Here is a 19,461-nt window from a genome sequence, read left to right on the forward strand (position 1 = left end):
TGTGAGAAGAAACCCAGGATGGGGGAAAATAGAGTAGATGGGGTCCTTTATTTCAGTGAAGAGTAAGTGGTCAGTGAGGAGAGGGGCTGGGCTAGGTCAAGAGATAAACAAATCTGATAGTGAGCTAATCCACAGCCTGGAACATGGCTTCTGGAATTGAACATGGCTTCTGGAATTGAACGTGGCTTCTGGAATTGAACAAATCCTCATCTCCAGCAACCACCGCCCACTTGCCCTTTATAATCTTCCTACACCAAAATCAAGCCCTGACCAGGGTGATAGTCAGGAGACAAAAGCCAATGGATGGAAGATGAGTGCTCTAAAAATGGCCAATCCTGGCAACATGGTGAGGCAAAAAGTAGAAACAAACAACATGTCTCTCAGAGAGGCAAGGGTTAAATAATAGCGTTTTTTTGTTTTTTTTTTTTCATCGAGCATTAATTCTGGTGAGATATACGTAATAGTCAACTGAATAAGAAGAACATGTACTTCATTTTCCCATTCCATATTTCAAACTGTTCTTTTATAGTTAGTTATCTGTGAAAGATAAATGAGTTATCTCAACATTCCAAATAACAAACTATCAATGATTAACCAATTCATGGATCCCAGTAATTTACGTTACTAGAATAGTGGGATCTCTACACGTTGTCTTTTTCTTTCTGCCAGCACAAATAATTCCCATGTCTTCTTATCATCCAGGAGGATTAATATAGAGAAATCTCACTTCTTCAAAATGTACAGATAACTAGCATAGAACAGTGCTGAAGCCTTGGTGACAAGTCATGTGCTATTCTCATCCCAGGAAAACTAAGAAAGAAAATGAACAGTCTGAGGTCTGAGAAAGAGTATAATAGAAAATGGCCCGATTCACAACTAATCTCCATGGAGGAATAGGTGAGATTTTAAAAAATTGTGATATAGGGGGTGCCTGGGTGGCTCAGTCGGTTGAGCGTCTGACTTTGGCTCAGGTCACGATCTCATGACCTGTGAGTTCGAGCCCCACGTGGGGCTCTGTGTTGACAGCTTAGAGCCTGAATCCTGCTTCGGATTCTGTGTCCCTCTCTCACTCTGCCCCTTTCTCGCTCATGCTCTCTCTCTCAAGAATAAATAAAACATTTTTAAAAATTAAAAGAAAATTGTGATATAAGGGTGCCTGGGTGGCTCAGTTGGTTAAGTATCTGACTATGGCTCAGGTCATGATCTTACAGCTCTTGAGTTCAAGACCCACACTGGGCTCTCCGTTCTCAGTGCAGAGCCGATTCTGTGTCTCCCTCTTTCTCTGCCCTTCCCCCCCTTTATGTGCTCTCTCTCAAAAATTAATAAACATTAAAAAAATGAAAAAAATGTGATATAACTTACATACTATAAAATTGGGTGGACAACTTAAGTTGCAAAGGGAGGCAGAAAAGGAAGAACCAGGAAGTGTGCAATGTAGAAACGGGAACTTCTACCCTGGAGATCTCTACACATACAAATAAATCATGACAGTGTTTGAGGGTCTTTAAAGTCCTGTCCAGGACTCAGATTTTGCGTGAGTTCATGAGTAATCCTGACTCAAGATCAGTACAGATCTTGTCAGATCATCTCTCCAGATTGCCTTTGCTTTAATGGGAAAATGATAATTTATATTGCTAGACATTTTCAACTTTAGAAGGGGCCAGATAATCCTATATGAAGAATTGGTACAATTCTATAGTCTTCACACAGATGAGACACCAAAAGAGAGAGCTTTTGTGTATAGGACAGCGGTAACACAAAAAGAAACATGAAACCAGGAGAGCTGATCATTTTACGACGTGAAGAACGGTGTTTCTGTGACCTGTGCTCCAATTCCCAGAACTATGCCATTTTCCCATGACCCTTAATCTCCAGTCACTGAAATGTGGTACAAACAGGTAAGTCTGGCTATATGAAAACTTTGGCAATCATCCTGTTTCAAGATGACAACTCAAACTCAAACTGAAATGATTTTAATTGTTTTAAAATTTTTTTCATTTTTATTTTATTTTTTATTGAAGTATAGTTGACATACAATGTTACATTAGTTTCAGGTGTACAACCTACTGATTTGATAAGTTATGCTGTGCTCACAAATGTAGCTACCACGCGACTGCAATGCTATAGACTGTATTTCCTATACTGTTCTCATCCCTGTGACTTATTTGTTCCATAACTGGAAGCCTGTATCTCCCACTCTCCTTCACCCGTTTTGCCCATCCTTCCACCTCCCTCCCCTCTGACAGCCCACAATTTGTTCTCTATTTGTGGGTCTCTTTCTACTTTTTTGTTGCTTGTTCATTTTGTTTTTCGAGATTCCACATATAAGTGAAATCCTATGGTACTTGTCTTTCTCTTCCTGACTTATTTCACTTAGCATATCCTAAAGGTCCATCCATGTTGTTGCAAATGGCAAGATCTCATTCCTTTTTATGCCGGAGTAATATTCCAGTGTGTGTGTGTGTGTGTGTGTGTGTGTGTGTGTCTGTGTGTGTGTACCATTTCTTTTTTTATCCACTCATCTCTCAATGGACACTTGGGTTGCTTCCATAACTTGGCTTCTGTGAATAATGCTGCAATAAACATAGGGGTGCATGTATCTTTTCAAATTAGTGTTTTGTTTCCTTTGGATTGGAAACTTAAATTATTAGTAATTTACCAGATTTGTAAATTCATCACCTTAAAAGTTGAATTGAGAGACTTCCTTTACCTTGTCAAAAATGGCACTGCTGAAAGTAGTAAAAAGCACAGAGAATGAAACATAAAGTTATTTATGCAAGAGCGGAAGTTTGACATTCTCTTTGTTCTTCCTTGCAGAATCAAATAGGTAGGTTCATGGTTTTATTAAGGTGAAGGAGGGCCACCCGGGTGGCTCAGTTGGTTAAGCGTCTGACGTCAGCTCAGGTCATGATCTCGCGATTGATGAGTCTGAGCTCTGTGTGGGGCTCTCTGCTGACAGCTCGGAGCCTGGAGCTTGCTTCGGATTCTGAGTCTCCCTCTCTCTCTGCTCCTCCCCTCCTCATGCTCTGTCTCTGTCTCTCTCTCTCTTTCAAACATAAATATTAAAAAAAAAAAAAAAAGAGCGAAGGAGGCCTGAAGGAGTTGAACTTTTTCAATCCTAACTTGGAAGTCAGCTTTAGTGTAATTAATGGTACTTGAGAGATTTTGTTTCTGGTTGAGGGTTTTGTTGCTTACAACCAACCAATGGAAAAAAAAAAAAAAAAAGTACAGCTTTTTTTTTTTTTTTAAACTCAAGAGCATCATTCACTTTCAAAATTCCAGAGACTCAGAACCAAGAACCAACTGATAGGCCAGTTTTGCATTTTGAAAATTCCTCTACCTCTTCCCCAGTGGATATATGTGTAGGATCCAAGGACAAGCCACCCCTAAAGGCCACTTTAGCATCCTGATTATTTTAAATAAAAGTTACTTAAGAGATAGCCCCTGCAAAAGGATACTCAGGCCCTCTTCTGTCCCCCTGAAAGCAGGAAATAAACCTCCCATGTGAAATGCACCTCCCTGTCCCAGGAGATAAAGACACATCCTTATTATCAGAGATGAGAAATTTAGACCCAAGAAGGCTGTTTGAAAAACCTTTGTTAACTTTTTACTAATTTACTGCCCCAGCCCAAATTCTGTTCAGAATTTCTTTCTAACTGAAGTTCCCAAAGTTAATTGATTCCTCACAGGTTGTCTCTTTGTCTAAAAAGTATAAAATAAAAAACTGCCTGCTTTGGTCATTTCTTTAGGTCTCAATTTCATTACTGGGCCTCTGGGCACACAAAAGAAAACTTTGGTTCTTTCTTCTGTTAATCTGTTAAATTAACTCTTAGTCCAGCTGGAAGAATTTGACGGGTAGAGGAAGAATTTTTCCTTCTCTACATATGGCTTGGAAAAAGCACAGTGCTCCACTTTCAAATTCCTTATCTTTTTTGAGCCACTTCTTTCTGCTTCCATGACTTCAGGATTCCAATGTGCTTGGATAAGGAAAGTGGAAAATTGAATGAGGGGAGGAGGCCACCAATATGACTGGATTTATGTTTTACTCTGCACTAATCCTTGCCTCACCATTGTACTCCATCCCAGTTGACTGGAGTAATCCTTGTGTAGCCATTAGCTGGTTGGAAAAGCCCGACACCCTGCGGTCATATTTAGTACTACAGTTGCTTCTCCACTCTGGTGTCCCAGAGGGACTGGCCTGGCTGGATACAGTACCATAGAAGGTATGTGTGCTATGTGTAAGTTGTTGTTTACATTTTTTAAATCTTCTATTTGTCTCACTATCTCTGCTGAGTCATACTTTTTGATCAAAGAGCAGGAGATATGCTCAGAGCCTCCATTTTATAAGCAGGAGAGATTTCTCTTGATTTCCATCTAGCACTGACTGGGTAGCATCGGTTGAAGATCTTAGAAGACAAAGAAGTTGGAGGACCAGGAAAAGAAACGCTATGCACTGAAAAAAATTAACTTTTTAAAAGTAATCTCTATGCCCAACATGGGGCTCCAACTCATGACTCTGAGATCAAGAGTTGTATGCTCTTGGGGCACCTATGTGGCTCAGTCGATTGAGCATCCGAATTCAGCTCAGTCAGGTCTCATGGTTCATGGGTTCGAGCCCTGCATCAGGCTCTGTGCTGACAGCTCAGAGCCTGGAGCCTGCTTCGGATTCTGTGTCTCCCTCTCTCTCTGCCCCTCCCCCACTCATGCTCTGTCTCTCTCAAAAATAAAAACATTAAAAAAATAAATAAATAAGAGTTGTAGGCTCTACTGACTGAGTCAGCCAGGTGCCCCCTAGGAAAAAATTAAATATTATTATGGGGCACCTGGGTGGCTCAGTTGGTTAAATGTCCAACTTCAGCGCAGGTCCTGATCTCTGGATAAATCCAGAAGTAAGTGTATGAGTTAGCTAAGTAAGGAGCTGGAGGGTGATTCTTAAGGAAAAACTCATTTCAGTGAAACAAGAATTTATCCAGTGCTTAATCATTCTTTTCAGTGATTTGGCTTTTTCTAACCTCAGGATATTTGACTTTAACCCAACTTATATCTAAACTCAAATTTACTTTGCAATTTTCAGTTTGGAAAAGTCAATGTCCTAGCGTGTATCTGATTAAGCACTCTTAGGACCTTGAGCTAGATACTTGGATGCTTTAGCCAACCCATCGTGCAGGTTCAATTCTGTAAGTTCTTCCAGAGCATATCCTGGAAATCCAGGGAAGTGGCCACCTGTGGGTTTAGTTACAAGTTCTATCCCTGTGAAACAGGATAGAAGGGTTGAAGGCTTAAGTAGAAGATGGTTTGACAATGCTTTGTCTGGTGAAGGAAGACAGGAAGACGTTTCCGTGATTGTGAAGCTGGGGAGGTCTAGTCAGGGCGGAGGATGTGGGTTCCCATTGTCCTGCCAGCCCTTTGATTCTCCCCCAGAATCTCACAGTAAAGTGGTCTGAAGCTACTGCATGCTATTTTGAGTAAAACAGAAGCTCTCTTAAGCAACCTCCATTTGCCACTTGCCAACTTCTCTGTAAAACTCACTGGTGGGTGCCACAGTGAGCTGAATGCTCATGACTTTCTCTTGTACACCCATTTCTGCTCTTAATGCTGATTGTAATTATATAAATTAAACTGTGTAGAGAGGAATCTGTGTTGTTTCTTTTCCCCAAACACGAAGTGTTTTTTGTTTTGTTTTTTTTTTGTTCTTGTAAACCTCACCAGTTCATTATATAAATGAATTGTCTTTTGTTCTAACTTCTGACCACACAGGTACTGGATTTTCTTTGAATGCCATCAGGTGACCTGGTTCCCAGCTTCTTCTTTGTACAATAGCCATTGCTTTCCGCCTCTTAGTACGGAATGGGCTTGCAGCATTAAGAATCCCTTCAGACGCGCGTTCTCATCTTCTTCATGAGTATGGGGAACAGAGTTCTAGAAAACTATGCACTACGTCCGACTCACTGAGGGACTGCAAGAAGAGCAACTTTTAAATTTTCTTTATTTATAGACATTTCAGAACCATTTAAATCAACCATGAATTTTTTTAGACATAACATACCATGTTTATCTTGAGGTACACATTGGGCCCATTAGATGATGCTCTGGAAAGTTATACAACTGTTAACTGGTATTTAACACCCTCGGTTTTCCAAGCAAAGAAACTATAAAGGCGGTTACAAAATTCTTTGAAAAGAAAATACCATTTCCATTTAAATCAAGGAAAACTCCCCCATTTTTAGTTAATTGAATTTAATTTTTAGGCTTAGTTTCAACAATGTTTTAAATGGAACTTCGTATGAAAATGGGAGAAGAGATTGATAGCTAAGAAATGATCTGAGCCCCTACTATATGAGATTGTAAACAAAGGAAATTTGTAATCTGATCAGCTCATTACAAAATTCATAGCCTAAAAATTAGAGCAGCAAAATTACAGAAGATATTTGTACATAGGTTTAACTGAAATCACATTTACCCCTTGTTTCTGGTTTCCACCATGAGATCAATTTTAAAACACCCAGTTTCAAAGACTAAACGGCAATGGGACAAGAAGCGGCTGTGAGAATTCCACACACAGTTTTACAGCCCCCTAGGGCAAAAATCCTCCTTCTCGTCATTTGCACTTTGGGTGTTCTACACTTCCTGCCCTAGCAGCCAGTTGCCTTTGTATTACTAGAAAAAGAGTGGGAATTGACGTATCCAACAGCAGATTTAGCTTTTCTGGTGGATGACGCAGAAATTTCCTTTGAATGGTTCACGAGGTACTTTGGAGAACTGTTTTGTTTTCCAGTTTGTGATTCAAAATGTTAACTTCATACTCTTTAGGCATGACGCGTAGCGACTTGTTACACAGTGTTTGGAAAATGGACCCTCTATCCATCCACAGCCACCCCCTGAACTTCTCAAGGAGTTGTAGGGATGATGTGCAGGTGGTTCTGGAATGTGAGCAGAGGGTGTTTATGTGTGTGTCTGAAAACAGTTGGAATGGATTGTCATAACAGTTTCCCGTAAGATCGTTTTATTTCTCCATGAGACAAGAATAAACACTGCAATTCAGTCGAATGGGCGGCTTGCTGCAACTTCATAAACTTGAATGGTATATGTGGGTTGAAAGAGTATAAATGTAAATTTCACAGTTCATAAAGTTGAGCAGCTCAACTTAAAAGAGAGAGAATGTGCTGGCGTTTACAAGATTCTGAGAAAGAATCGGTCTGGGAGGGTGTGAGTTCTCCCTTCCAGCATGAGTTAGGTCCATATTTTTACATTTTAGCTGCTTGATTTGGCTTATTGCTGATTTTCTGTTTTGATGGGGGCCATGCATGTAAACCCCAAACAGGGTCCTGTTTAGACAGGCACTTTCCCCTAAGCCCCATGGTTACTGCCCTGACGGCAGGGAACCTGCTAGAAGATGTACTCAATCTTGACTTGGTTGGTTAGAGAAGATTCTGCATCTGGGGATCTCTATGCATCGTGTTTTCACTGCAAAACTGCAGCTCTCAGAAGGGAAAGGCCGGTTCCACCCTATTCCCACACTGCCTTTCTGGCCATGATTCTAGCAATGCATGCCTCATCTAGTCAGGGTGCCGAGGTCCTCTACAGACAAGGGTTCAGCTCAGTAATGGCGGCTACCTTTATTTGTGCCTTTAGAGAGGCCAGAAGATATTACAGTTAAAAATGTTCCCAATCAGTAAAAGAGAACACTAGCCAATGGTAGTCCGAGATACTTTCTGCCTCCAACATATTCCAAGTTTTAATGGTCTCATGGTGTTTATTTTTTATCCCTTTAATGGAGACTGCCATTTCTTCCATCTGTGGATTCTTTCAAGACATAACACATTTAACTCTCCATACATCCAACTGCCCAGAAGATTTCATGTCTCTTTTCGTCACACATATGCAGTCTCAGCAACTGTGATTTTAAATATAAACATTAGGAGCTCCAAGAGGGCACAAGCCACGTCTTTTTTTTTTCAGTATTGTCGAGTCACACAGCATGGTTCCTGGCAATAAGAGGTGTTCAACAAATCTGAATACATGACCCAAGGGCCACAGTGCCTGTCTCCAAGCAGTCTCTACATTGCCACCAATATAAGCTCGATATAAATATGCCAAGACAGAACGCAGAAACTATTTGTGTCAAGTTCTTGCAAAAGAAAAAACAAAAAAAGAAACATAAAAGGGGTCATTTGTGTATGTGGGGCAACCTTCATAGTAAACCCAAAGCCAGTCGGTTCCTCCTGCCTGAATTTGAGAATTGTGTCCAGGGGTCAGGCGTTTAAAAGCAGATTCCGTGAGGATTTGTTAAAAAAAAAAAAAATGCAGCTTTTCAACTGCATCCTGTCTGTTTTTATTTTCAAGGAAGTTTCTGAGAGGTTAATGTTGCTACGGAAGTGGTGGCTTATACAGAAGGATGTTTTCTAACCGGCAAAGTCACTGAGGGTCTCTTGTCATGTGAGTGCGGTACCAGAAACTCCTTTGTAATAAATATTTCAGTTATTCCTGGAGGGGCGCTCCACTATGACGAATTTTACAAGATACTCTCCTTATGGGGTCATTCTACCCAGAGTATTTACATTTTGGGAGAAATGTTAAGGGGGAAAAATGCCCCTTTAAAAAAAAAAAAAGATTTATGATGGCAAATGAGAAGACGCATCAACAATTCACCTCAATTCTATACCACGAGATGGATTAAGCATCTTTAACGTCAAGAAATAAAGCCATCTTGCATGTTGCCTTATTGTGGGTCTTGTCTTTACATTTGTTTACTTATTTTGGTCAGTGGGATGAATAGATAACAAGAAGCCAACCCTGAAGTCATGTTGGCACCTGGTTGGCTGACCTCAGTCACAGATGTCTGCACATCCAGAATCAGATGTGGGGGGAGACAGGGCTATGGCTGACGGCTTGCTCGGAGAACTCTAGCTTTCCTAAGATATACATTCCTTCAAAAAGTCAAGAATGATGACGAGGACATTAGAGTTTGGAATATCTAATCACATTTGGCAAAACCTGTCAGAATCATGTCCTGGAATTCTCAATAATAAAAGTATGGTAATAATACATTTTCTTTGGAAGAGAGGAAAGAAGAGGCTTACGAACTAAACAAGTACTTACTGATACTTTAAAAAATTACTCAACATATCTAGCACGCACAATAACAGAAGATCGTATGTCTGATTTCTGAGCTCTGGTGAAGCACAAAGCACGTTGAGAACACCTAACACGCTCTGAGAAATGCTTTTCAGACCTCTCTCTGTCGGACACCAGGAATATAAGACCCTCAAACAGGAGACAAATAATCCTTTGACAAGACAGTCGTTTTCCCAGACACCAGCATGCGAGTATTGTATGCAAACTACCCCACATGGGCTTACAATCAAATTTAATTCTTCAATACAGACACTCTACTGATTTCCTCTAAGCTTTCAGTGATGAAGACCAGTAAGACTGAGCGTCAAAGGAAAGGGTTCTGAGAATCTTTGGAATCATTCTGCCCACTCTTCCTAAGAGGCAACCTAATTAATGGCCCCAAACCTCAATCGATATTTGAAAGTGAACAGGTGTTATCTAAAACATCAGACCAATAATGATGTTTAAAACATGTTTGTATTGTGTATACATCTATACACATATATGTATACGTTCTGCTCTTTTCTTCCACTGCTCAAGAAAATTAGCAGCAGTTACAGATAAATTACTGTGGTCATAATTTGTATTATTTCTAAGGACATCATACACCTTCTATCAACACATGACTTTTGGAAAATGCCTTTTGATGAAAAGATCCCCACCGAGCGTATAACAAACAGTAAAGTGTCATTTCATATCACTAACATTTTCAGGCACAAGAGTAAAACAATTAGCACTGAGCAATCCAAACGACAGAACACAGGATAGTTAATTGTCTAAAGTCGATTTTCCCAAAGGAGAGAACTGTTGTTCAAAAGTGTTGTTTTTGTTTTTGTTTTTTGATTCTTATGTTTTTTTCAGCTTTGGCTATTTTGTAATAAATACCATACCTTCTCGCATAAACCTACTTGGGTAAGAATTCTCTCTCTGAACATGCCTTTTGTCTTTTAGCAGCTGTTGAGTGTTGAGTGATGTACAAGGCACACCTCTAAGTGTTCTGTACAGCATTTTTATTGATGTACAAAATAGCCTGTTCACCATTCAAAAACGTAATCTGCATAGTAGGAGTGTCTCTTATCCCTATTTACAGAGAAGGTTTTTAGTGCAAAAAACATGGAATTGTGTCCCAGCGCACCCCCTCTGGCACACACGTACATCAGTTTCGTCCAACGCTAGCTGGGGTTGTTTGGCTATATTTTGGGCCTCCAGCCATTAATGAATTGCATTATTTTCTTCACCTGCAGTTTGCTCAATTTGAAATCCTCCGAGAGGATTTCTTCCGTTAGCTGAACGAGCAAATTCCCGTCGATCTTTTCGCTAACAAAGAACGATATGACATCTTCAGACAAACCGATAAACCGTAACGATTTGGACACTTCCTCTATAGAGAGTCCCGACAGGTCAGCGGGTGGCTGCCACGGGGAGCCATCGCCACAGGACCTGGGGGCCAGCTGGAGGTGAAGCGGAGAGGAGAAAGGGTAGGAGACGGAGAAGATGTCCTGCATGCCCTTTTTAACAAAGTACTGGTCCTCGGAGAGGTCCGGTGACCCGGACTTGGGGTCTTCCTCAGCACCATCAATTTTCAGAGGCAAAGGAGAAGTGTCCGAGGCGGCTTTCTCTTCCACCGGTTTTGGGGCCCTGGGGGGTAAGGCAGGGCAGGAGATACTCTGCTTGCTTGTGTCCGCGGCCAGCGTTTTCGCATCTGTGCTCTCCACAGAGTAGCTGGCTGACTTGGGACAGGCAGAGACGCCGCCACTGAATTCTGAAGTGACCGAGCCGGGGGGGCTGGCCGAGAGCTCATGGCCGTCAAAATCAAAGGGTGCTGGGCAGTTTCTCTTTGGTGTGCCTGGCGTCTTCTGTCTGGGGTAACTGTAACTCCTGCTTGGCCCCGGCAGGAAGTCCCCCCTGCTCTGGCTCTCCGACGCTCCCGAATAGTGGTTGGGCCACGAGAGCCTGGAGGAGAGGGTTTCAGCAGAAGGACTGCCCGTCGGGGACTTGGGGTCCACGGAATCGGCTTTCGCTCGGTTACAGGGATAGCAGGACACGGGAGCACTCTCAGAAGGACCGGTGTCACTTTTAGGAACGCTGCTTAAAAGCAAACACAGAAAGGGCGGTGAGTAACATAAAAGCCAACTACCAAGCCCATCTTTATCCCACAGATGTCACTTCTGAGTAGAAAAACAGAGGTAGGAAGAAAAATCTAGGATTTCTTATCATGAATTCGATGAAGTACCTGCTAACTTCACTGGGTTAAAAAAAATCTTTATGTTACTAAGATGCACTGGTAATTACGCATGTGAATTATAATGATTTAACGTGCTCTAGTGGAGATGGAAAAAATACATATGCTTTTTAAACTAACAAGAAAATCATTGTTAGGGGGTGCCTGGATCTTTATGAGGAGACACATTCTTTGGCCAGGTTTAGGCTTATCACCAACAGGCAGTGTCACTCATTACTAATGTCTGTAGTGGGGAAGGGTGGAATGAGGGCAGAAAATGGGAGCCTCATGCCTGTCATCCTTGTGCCATGGGACAACACTACCTCACTACCACCTATGTCTCTATTCCCATCCAAAAGTCTGAGGTAAGAAGAAATGCTTCAAACGCAATGCTTGCCTTGGTTTCTATATAACTGACTAAAACTAGCGTAAGGATTTAAATGTCCAGAGAATTACAAATACCTGCAAAAGAGAGCTATTTTTAACTGTGAAGACCATTATGCGGAGTCGTGCGTTCAGCTCTGGGGCCCTATTTTAAGTGTCAGTGAAGCCAGAGTGTGTTCAGAGGTGGGTGACCAGGCTGACGAGGGACCAGGCAGCGATGTCAGGGGAAATAGCTGGCGGAACCGAGGCAGCCCCTTTTGGAGAAGAGAAGACTTACATCTGACTTCAAATTATTCACAGGCTGACAAAGAGAAGCAGGGAGGATCTATTTTTGTGTTTCTAGACATAAGAAACAGTTGAAAGTTACGTGGAGACAGATGTCAACTGGATATAATGAAAGATTATGGAAAAAATTATTGGCATTTGCCAACAATGGAATGAGTTGTCCTGCAGAAGAAGGAGCTCCCAGCACCAGGAGGGTCCAGATAGAAGTCAATGGCTACCAGACCGTGATGGCCAAGAAGGGAAAGGCAGAGTAGAGAGCCAATAGGACCCTTTCAAGTCTAGGTCCCGGTAGAAGGTGCTGTCTGTCTCCTTGTGCAGAAGTCGGAGCAGAAAGAACGAGATGCCGGTTTGTGAGAACTGGCAGTCCTCCACAGCTTGCGTCTAAGAGAATCCAGTTGGCCTTTATGCTCCATTTCTCACGTAGGCTGCGGTTTCTTTTCTTCCTAGGACCCTGGCTCCTCCTTCCATCCTAACTTGAAACCAACAGGGGCCCCATCATGCTCTTCCAGTGAAATTCTTTGGTTTTTAAGGAACATTTCCTCTCCCACCTCCTGCCTAGGTTACGGCTACCTGGAAACCGTTCTCAGGACCCGGTGAGCTGGCTGACAATAAGACGCATGCGGAGGTGAGCCCTGGCATGGAGACTTACATGTCGTGCAGCCCTGAAGAATAGTAGGACAAGGTGGGGCTGGGAGAGCGAGTCTGCTGCCGCGCTGGCTTGGCTGCACGAGGAGGGACGGAGGGGCTTGTGGACAAAGGCTTTGCGCTTCGGGGTGGAACAGGAGGGGCGTTCAGGAGCCGGCACTCTTCCCTGACCTGGCGCAGAAAAGAACACTCTGGGTTAGCAACAGACTGACAATGCCACCGGTTGGGGGGCGGGGTGGGGGGGGTGGGTTTGTGATTCTGCAGGGTCACGTGGCTACTCTTAAACAAAAACAGCAGGGGCGTAAGGGAGGGAGAGAGAAGACTGCAGCAAACAAGGAGGATGATAAACACAGACGCTGCCGGAGATAAAATCCACGCCTGTCGCATACTCGCTGGGACAGACTAATTTTCAAAAGAGACTGCTTGACAACTGCCTGGTGCTGCTGAGATTCAGCAAGTAATGTGAACTACAGCGAGTGCAAGAGACGGTGACATGTGAGATGTATACAACAGAAGCATTGAGAAAATAAGGACATGGGGGGCCTGGGTGTCTCAGTCGGTTAAGCGTCCAGCCTCCGCTCAGGTCATGATCTTGCGGTTCACGAGTTTGAGCCCCGCATCGGGCTCTCTGCTGTCAGCACACAGCCTGGAGTCTGCTTCAGATCCTCTGTTTCCCTCTCTCTCTGTCCCTCCTCCACTTGCTCTCATCTCTCTCAAAATAAATAAACTTAAAAAAAAAAAAAAAGGAAAGAAGCATATAAGGCAACCCTGATCTTAACAAAGGATCAAACTCCTCCACTGAGTTGTGTTTATTCCCTGTTTCCACTGAATTCAATTCGACCCAACCTTCGGGACTGGTGGCTCTTCTCCAGTGTTGAAGCTGCTTCTGAAGTTATGCCCAGGGCTTCTCACTCGGAAGTGTGCACGTGAATCACCCGGGGATCCTGTCGGCATGCAGACTCTGATTCAGCAGACCGAGGGTGGGGCCTGAGAGCTGCACTTCTCACAAGCTCCGGGGACACGGTCACCACACTTAACGGGACAGGGCTGCAGATGGAGTAACGAGGCAGACTTCCAAATCCAAAACATGGCACTCTTTGGAAGAGCCGCCCCTAACTTCATGTTCACTGTGGAGAGGATTAGGGGACCTGGGATTCCCACGGCTTGTGTAAGTCTGCCTGCCATCACCCCCGTTTCTTCTCCATTCACAGAGGCATTCAAGAAATAGGTTTCTTTTTAAGGAAGTGGACTTTTAACGCACTTCTCTGTGTCAGGCAGCAGGGGGCAGTTTATACCCGGTTCTGCTAGTCAACCCTAAGCTACACAGGTAGAAATGGAGCCAATTCTGACTTCGTCAAAAATGTCCTTGCTTGCTTTTAGGCCTTGTTCCTCCCATTTTTTTTTTCACCTTTGCCTTCAATTTCTTTCTGTCCCAGCAGCTCTGGGCTAATAAAGACAATGAAACAGCACGCTTCCATTAGCTTTGGTATTGGGTTTGCTTAAGACCAAATAAAATGGGCTTACGTTACACTGCATCCCTACCGCCTACACTGTGCGCTGGGCCCCTAACTGGCTTCCCAGACCCAATTCACCTGCCAGAAAAAAACAGATGTTAGGAAAAATCATGTGACCACAGGTGACCAGGCAAACCTCAATTCTAAAATTAGTGGAAGCAATTTAAGAAGTCTTATTATCCACTGCATTTTTCCCTAGGGCTGAGGACCATTGGGCCCACCCAGAAGACCCACAGCCTTGGTTACCCGGACCCCCTGGTGAAGTCTTTCATTTGGAAATGTTCTTTAGGCTAAACGAAAATATTCAGAGCAGCAGATTTTCTTCTCCACTAGCTGTAGGCTTTCCCCTTTTGAGCTTTTAAAAAGCAGGTGGTGGATGACTACAGAAGGAAAATCTGGGAGGACATGGGTTTGGATGAGGGAGAGAGAGGATCGTTCAGCCAGCCCAGGAGGACTCGTGCACCACTTAGAGGGCTGTCTTTTCCTGAGCCGAGAACCAATTAGGACACTGAAAAGCTCTGGGGGAGTCACCCCACTGGCTGGCTTTCAGGAGTATATACTGGTTGCAAAATAAGTAATCAAGATATTGCATCAGCTTCCCTCCTGTGAGTGATTTGTACCTTAGCCAACTATGCTTCTTTTCTTTCTTAGGGAATGTCTATAGAATTTAGGATGAATGAGAGTTACTTTATTATACACGTGCCTGATTCTGTTTATACTTATGGTAACAGGAATCATGGAAAATATAAGAAGATGGGGAGCCTGTGGGTTAAGTTTGTAAGTTTAAAAAAAATTTTAATGTTTATTTTTGAGAGAGAGAGACACACAGAGTGTGAGCAGAAGGGCAGAGAGAGAGGGAGACAGAATCTGAAGCAGGCTCCAGGCTCAGCTGTCAGCACAGAGCCCGATGCGGGGCTCGAACTCAGCAACGCTGAGATCATGATCTGAGCCGAAGTCTGACACTTAACCGACTGAGTCACGGAGGAACTCCTAACGTTTTAATGTTTAAAATAAACAGTCCCCTTTCAACACTGAGGTAGAGAAGAGCACAGGGCAAACACGGTTAATGCTGAGTTTGATTTAGAAATTTCTAAGTTCTGGAAGTAGTCATTAAATGTGACGTTTCATTAGGGCTCACTTACCTAGATGTCAATTATGATATGCTGAGATGTCAATGACTTAACATAACTGACTGACGTAGGTCTCAGAACACAGAAACTCAGCCACTTGTACTTGAATTTGACTTACTGGAAGTCCCCTCTTCCTGTTCTTATAACTAACCCCAGGAACTCGAGGTCACTTAGAGCTGGTTCTGCCCCCTACTTCTGTAGCTGGGCAGTACCGAACAGCTTTCCAGTAGGCTTCCTGCAGGACAGGAGTGGGCAGGAAGTAGTCAAGAAAAGCATTGGTAGGTCATGGGGCCCAGAGGGGGCGGTGAGCTATGGCTAACTGGAGTGTTTATAGCTAAACTCCAAACTGCATCTGAGATACAGAAAGGGTTAGAGGTGGCCACATGAGTTAAGTGCGTACATGTGAGTCTGTGTGTGGTTCTTGTTCTTAGGGTATGGGGTGTAGTCAGTGAAGGGAAGTCCAGAGGAAGGTCTTCCTCCATTGTCACGGGAGGGCTGTTTGGATGTAATCATGAGTTCAATGTGAAAGAACTAGGCTGACAGGAAACCCATCTTGGAGAAAAGGTAGTTGAAAACAAAAACCAAAAAAAAAAAAGATCTTAAAAGGACCTGGTCCATGACAAGAACTTAATGTATAATTTTGTAGAGGCAAAAAAGAATGGGTTGTGCTCCCCCAAGCATTAGGACCACCTGGGGCTGAGCATAGCTGACTGCCTGCTCTCTACCTCTTACTTTCAATTTGTTACTTTCTTTTCTTTTTTTTTCTAAAGATTTTATTTATTGTTATTAAAAAAATTTTAATGTTTATTTATTTTTGACAGAGAGAGAGAGACAGAGCATGAGTGGGGGAGGGGCAGAGAGAGAGGGAGATCCAGAATCCGAAGCAAGCTCCAGGCTCTGAGCGGTCAGCACAGTGCCCGACGCGGGGCTCGAACTCAAGGACCGCGAGGTCATGACCTGAGCCGAAGTCGGATGCTCAACTGACTGAGCCACCCAGGCGCCCCAAAGATTTTATTTTTTAAAGTAATCTCTACACCTAACATGGGCTTGAACTCACAACTCCGAGACCAAGAGCTGCATGTTCTACTGACTGAGCGAGCCAGGCGCCCCTCAACTTGTTACTTTCAATGCGCTGCTGTAGACGCTCAAATGAAGTCACATGCAGTTTATGGGAAAAACTATATGCTTTGGTGAAATACATACATTTTGGGATCCAGAAGGTATAAATAATGAGGGTTTATTGTGCCCTCTTACCTCCTACCTCCTACACCCTTATAACAGGAATCGTTCTCCTTTTCTTTGCTTCTTGATTGGATTCAACATACATATCCAAGAGAAGTGTAGTTATATTTGAAATGAATTTTATGAATTTTATCTGACAATGAAGGGCAATTTACAAGACTCGATGGCCACTCACCCTATTTGCAGTTTTCCCTCATATTCAATTTCACTTCTAAGTGCCACATTTTTAGCAGATTCCCTCTAAAAGTCTCAGCATGTGGCTTTCATCACGTTTCTTGCCATCTCCAGAGGCACCCTCTGATTGCTGGATAAAGTCCAGCCTCCCCTGCTTCCCACTGAAGCTCTCTGCACTCCTTCTCGCTATTGCTTGTAGCCAGAAGAAATGATTCCATCTCATTTCATCTTTCCAGTTACTTCTCCCACCACTGCTCTGTACAAACACACAGGTCCAGTCAAAGTGGCAGATTCAGTGTCTCCTCAACACACCTTATGCTTGTCTGCTCCTTCCTCTGCTTTGGTTCTTACTGCCTGTCTCTTCCAAAATGCCATTTCCTAAGGCTCAGTGCCGACCACTGCAGGCTCGGTTTAGGACCCCTGCATGTGGCCACCAGGACTTGTTGCTGCTCCTGAACTCAGCTCACGCTGTTTATATTTACTTACTTTCCAGGTATATTCAATTAGCCTGAACGTGCAAATGGTAAGGACCATCATCTCTGTTAATAGTGCCCTGTGGATGACAGAGTTAAAAAATATATATATTGTCACCTGTAGTGCAAATATGTCCCACAGAATTTAATAGAGGTAAAGGTTAATAGAGGTCACCAAAAATACAAGAAAAAGGTACTTTTATTTTAAAATATATACTATGAGAATGCTTTTTATATTCTTATGTGGAGATTGTTATTTTAAAAAATAATTTTAACGTTTATTTTAGAGACGGGTGTCAGAGAGAGGGGGACAGAGGATCCGAAGTGCGGTCTGTGCTGACAGCAGAGAGCCCGACGAGGGGCCTGAACTCAAAAACTGTGAGATCATGACCTGAGCCGAAGCCGGATGCTTAACTGACTGAGCCACCCAGGCAGCCCTGGAGATTGTTATTGGTAAGTCGGGGCTGTATGTTAATTTTTTGGTGTCCTCATAGAAGTGGTGATCTAGAGAAAAAAAAGGCACCAGCAGACCTGGCACATAAGACCACCGTTGACTCCACCAATATGCTTGACGTAGTAAGAGCGTGAAAATGACAATGGTGGTATTTCTAAGTTGGGAAATGCCAGCCCCCCAGAATAGTTATTACTCTCGGTGAGCATATAACAGAATACACCATGCTTGGTGGACCAGACTCCTCCTCTTCCTCTCCAACGCAGCATTTAGGACTGAACTTCAACTGGCCCCAGCACAGGGAGGATGCGGTTACCTGGATTATCAGGAATAAACCTCCAACACTGGTCCTAAGTGAGGGGGCAGGTGTTCTATCACAGATTATGTATGACCGTGGCTATGGGTAGTTTGGGTGTGTGCAGAGAAGCTCGCCTACTGGATATGGAAGTGTTGACGAACACAATATGGGTTCGGGTGGCAGCAGGGAGAGCAGACTCCCCTCTGTCCTCCGAGCCTCGTTTCGTGACTTCTCTGATCTAAAGCTTTTCCCTCCAGCAGTTATACCTCCTACCATTCTCTCATCTTTGCTCCTTCACAGGAGGGGCTTCCTTTCCTAAAATGTTCAGCGATTAAATTCTTATCAAATGTCAGATACCACTACTCAGGATTAGGACAACTCTCCTTAGTATTCATGCAGCACACTGCTAACCCACGGCTAAATACCGAAATTTTATGTAATTTATTAAAAGGTGGAAATGGTGAGCTCTGCTCTTTCTAGAACATTCTCTAGTCACTTTTCTTTAGTCTACAAGGAATATTCATGTGACTGCCATCTAACACACTGACATAATTTAACAGTCAGGGTTTGAAGTAAGCTGTAAAAGGTGTCTGGGGGCTAAGAGCTGAGAGCAGAGCCACTGTCCCTAAAAGTGGCCATCACTTTCCCTTCTCCTACACACTACAGTAATTCCATTTTGCTATTGACTTGTTCCAATGTATGTTGAGTGCCTATCACATGCTCATTGAGCTAGTGGGTATACAAAAATGAGTAGGTCATGGAATTAGTTGGGAAGAAGGGAGACAAACACATAATCAAGATACAAATTGGCCCTGTTATAACAGAAGTAAGAGCAAAGGTCAGCAAGCGCACCATTGGTTTATTCAAGGTGACAGGAGAACAAATTCATAGGCAATTATCCCGAGAAAGTCTTCAGGAAGAAGGAATTACAAGTGCACAAAAGGTACAGAGGCATGAAAAAACCACCACAGTGATGCTCTGGTCTGGGGGCTTCCCCGACTAGACAAGTACTGGTGACATTTATCAGACAGAAACTTAGAAGGAAGAACAGAGTTTGGGAGAAAGAAGGGACCCAGTTATGAAAATACGGAGTTTGAGTTTGATGTTCTAACAGATGGAATCTGAGTGATGGTGGCATTGGGATCTCAGTGAGACGTGAAGAAGGCTGAACCCCTAAGGAATGGGCAGAAGATGAGACAAAGAAGGAGAGACACAAGTGACTACCTCTGACCACTCACAGAACAGAGCTCTACCCGAACAGTGTCCAAGAAGTGAAAGGAGGGGAGATAGCAAGAGAGTGTCAGTGTGAAGATAGTAGGGTGTTGGGAAGTCAGGGAAGGTCTGGAAGATATGCGAAAGCAGGTCACTGGGGATCTTAGCAAAGGAAGCCTGAAAAAAAAAAAAAGCCTTGGAAGCCAGATTCCAGTGAGTCAAAGCTAGAACGGGAAATGAGGGTGGACCTGGGAGGGCAGACCATTCTTTTTAAGAATACTGACTAGAAATGAATGAGGGAGGCAGCTATTAGAAAGG

General features: G+C 43.3%; 1 protein-coding gene and 1 long non-coding RNA gene across 5 annotated transcripts in view; one reads left to right on the plus strand and one right to left on the minus strand.

The window, feature by feature from the left end:
- Positions 1–550: 550 nt before the first annotated feature.
- On the plus strand, positions 551–12,664 carry LOC144613830 (uncharacterized). Of its 2 annotated transcripts, none has more exons than XR_013551249.2 (3): positions 551–897; positions 3,966–4,223; positions 12,564–12,664. It is a non-coding gene; the product is annotated as an uncharacterized LOC144613830 (long non-coding RNA). The 2 variants fall into 2 exon arrangements; XR_013551248.2 differs by lacking the exon at positions 12,564–12,664 and adding an exon at positions 5,758–5,873.
- The window catches only part of GAREM1 (GRB2 associated regulator of MAPK1 subtype 1), a 201,783-nt gene continuing 190,611 nt past the window's right edge, over positions 8,290–19,461 (minus strand). For 2 of the 3 annotated variants that reach the window (XM_078435355.2, XM_078435357.2), the window contains 2 exons: positions 12,654–12,820; positions 8,290–11,202 (listed from right to left, as the gene is read on the minus strand). In XM_078435355.2, coding sequence (XP_078291481.1) covers positions 10,305–11,202; positions 12,654–12,820 — 1,065 coding nt within the window. In that variant the 3' untranslated portion in view covers positions 8,290–10,304. The remainder of the gene's footprint in view (positions 11,203–12,653; positions 12,821–19,461) is intronic. The other variant, XM_078435356.2, reaches the window with a different exon arrangement.

Source organism: Panthera onca, chromosome D3, assembly GCF_046562875.1.
Source record: "Panthera onca isolate mPanOnc1 chromosome D3, mPanOnc1 haplotype 2, whole genome shotgun sequence".
NCBI classification, from domain to species: Eukaryota; Metazoa; Chordata; class Mammalia; order Carnivora; family Felidae; genus Panthera; species Panthera onca.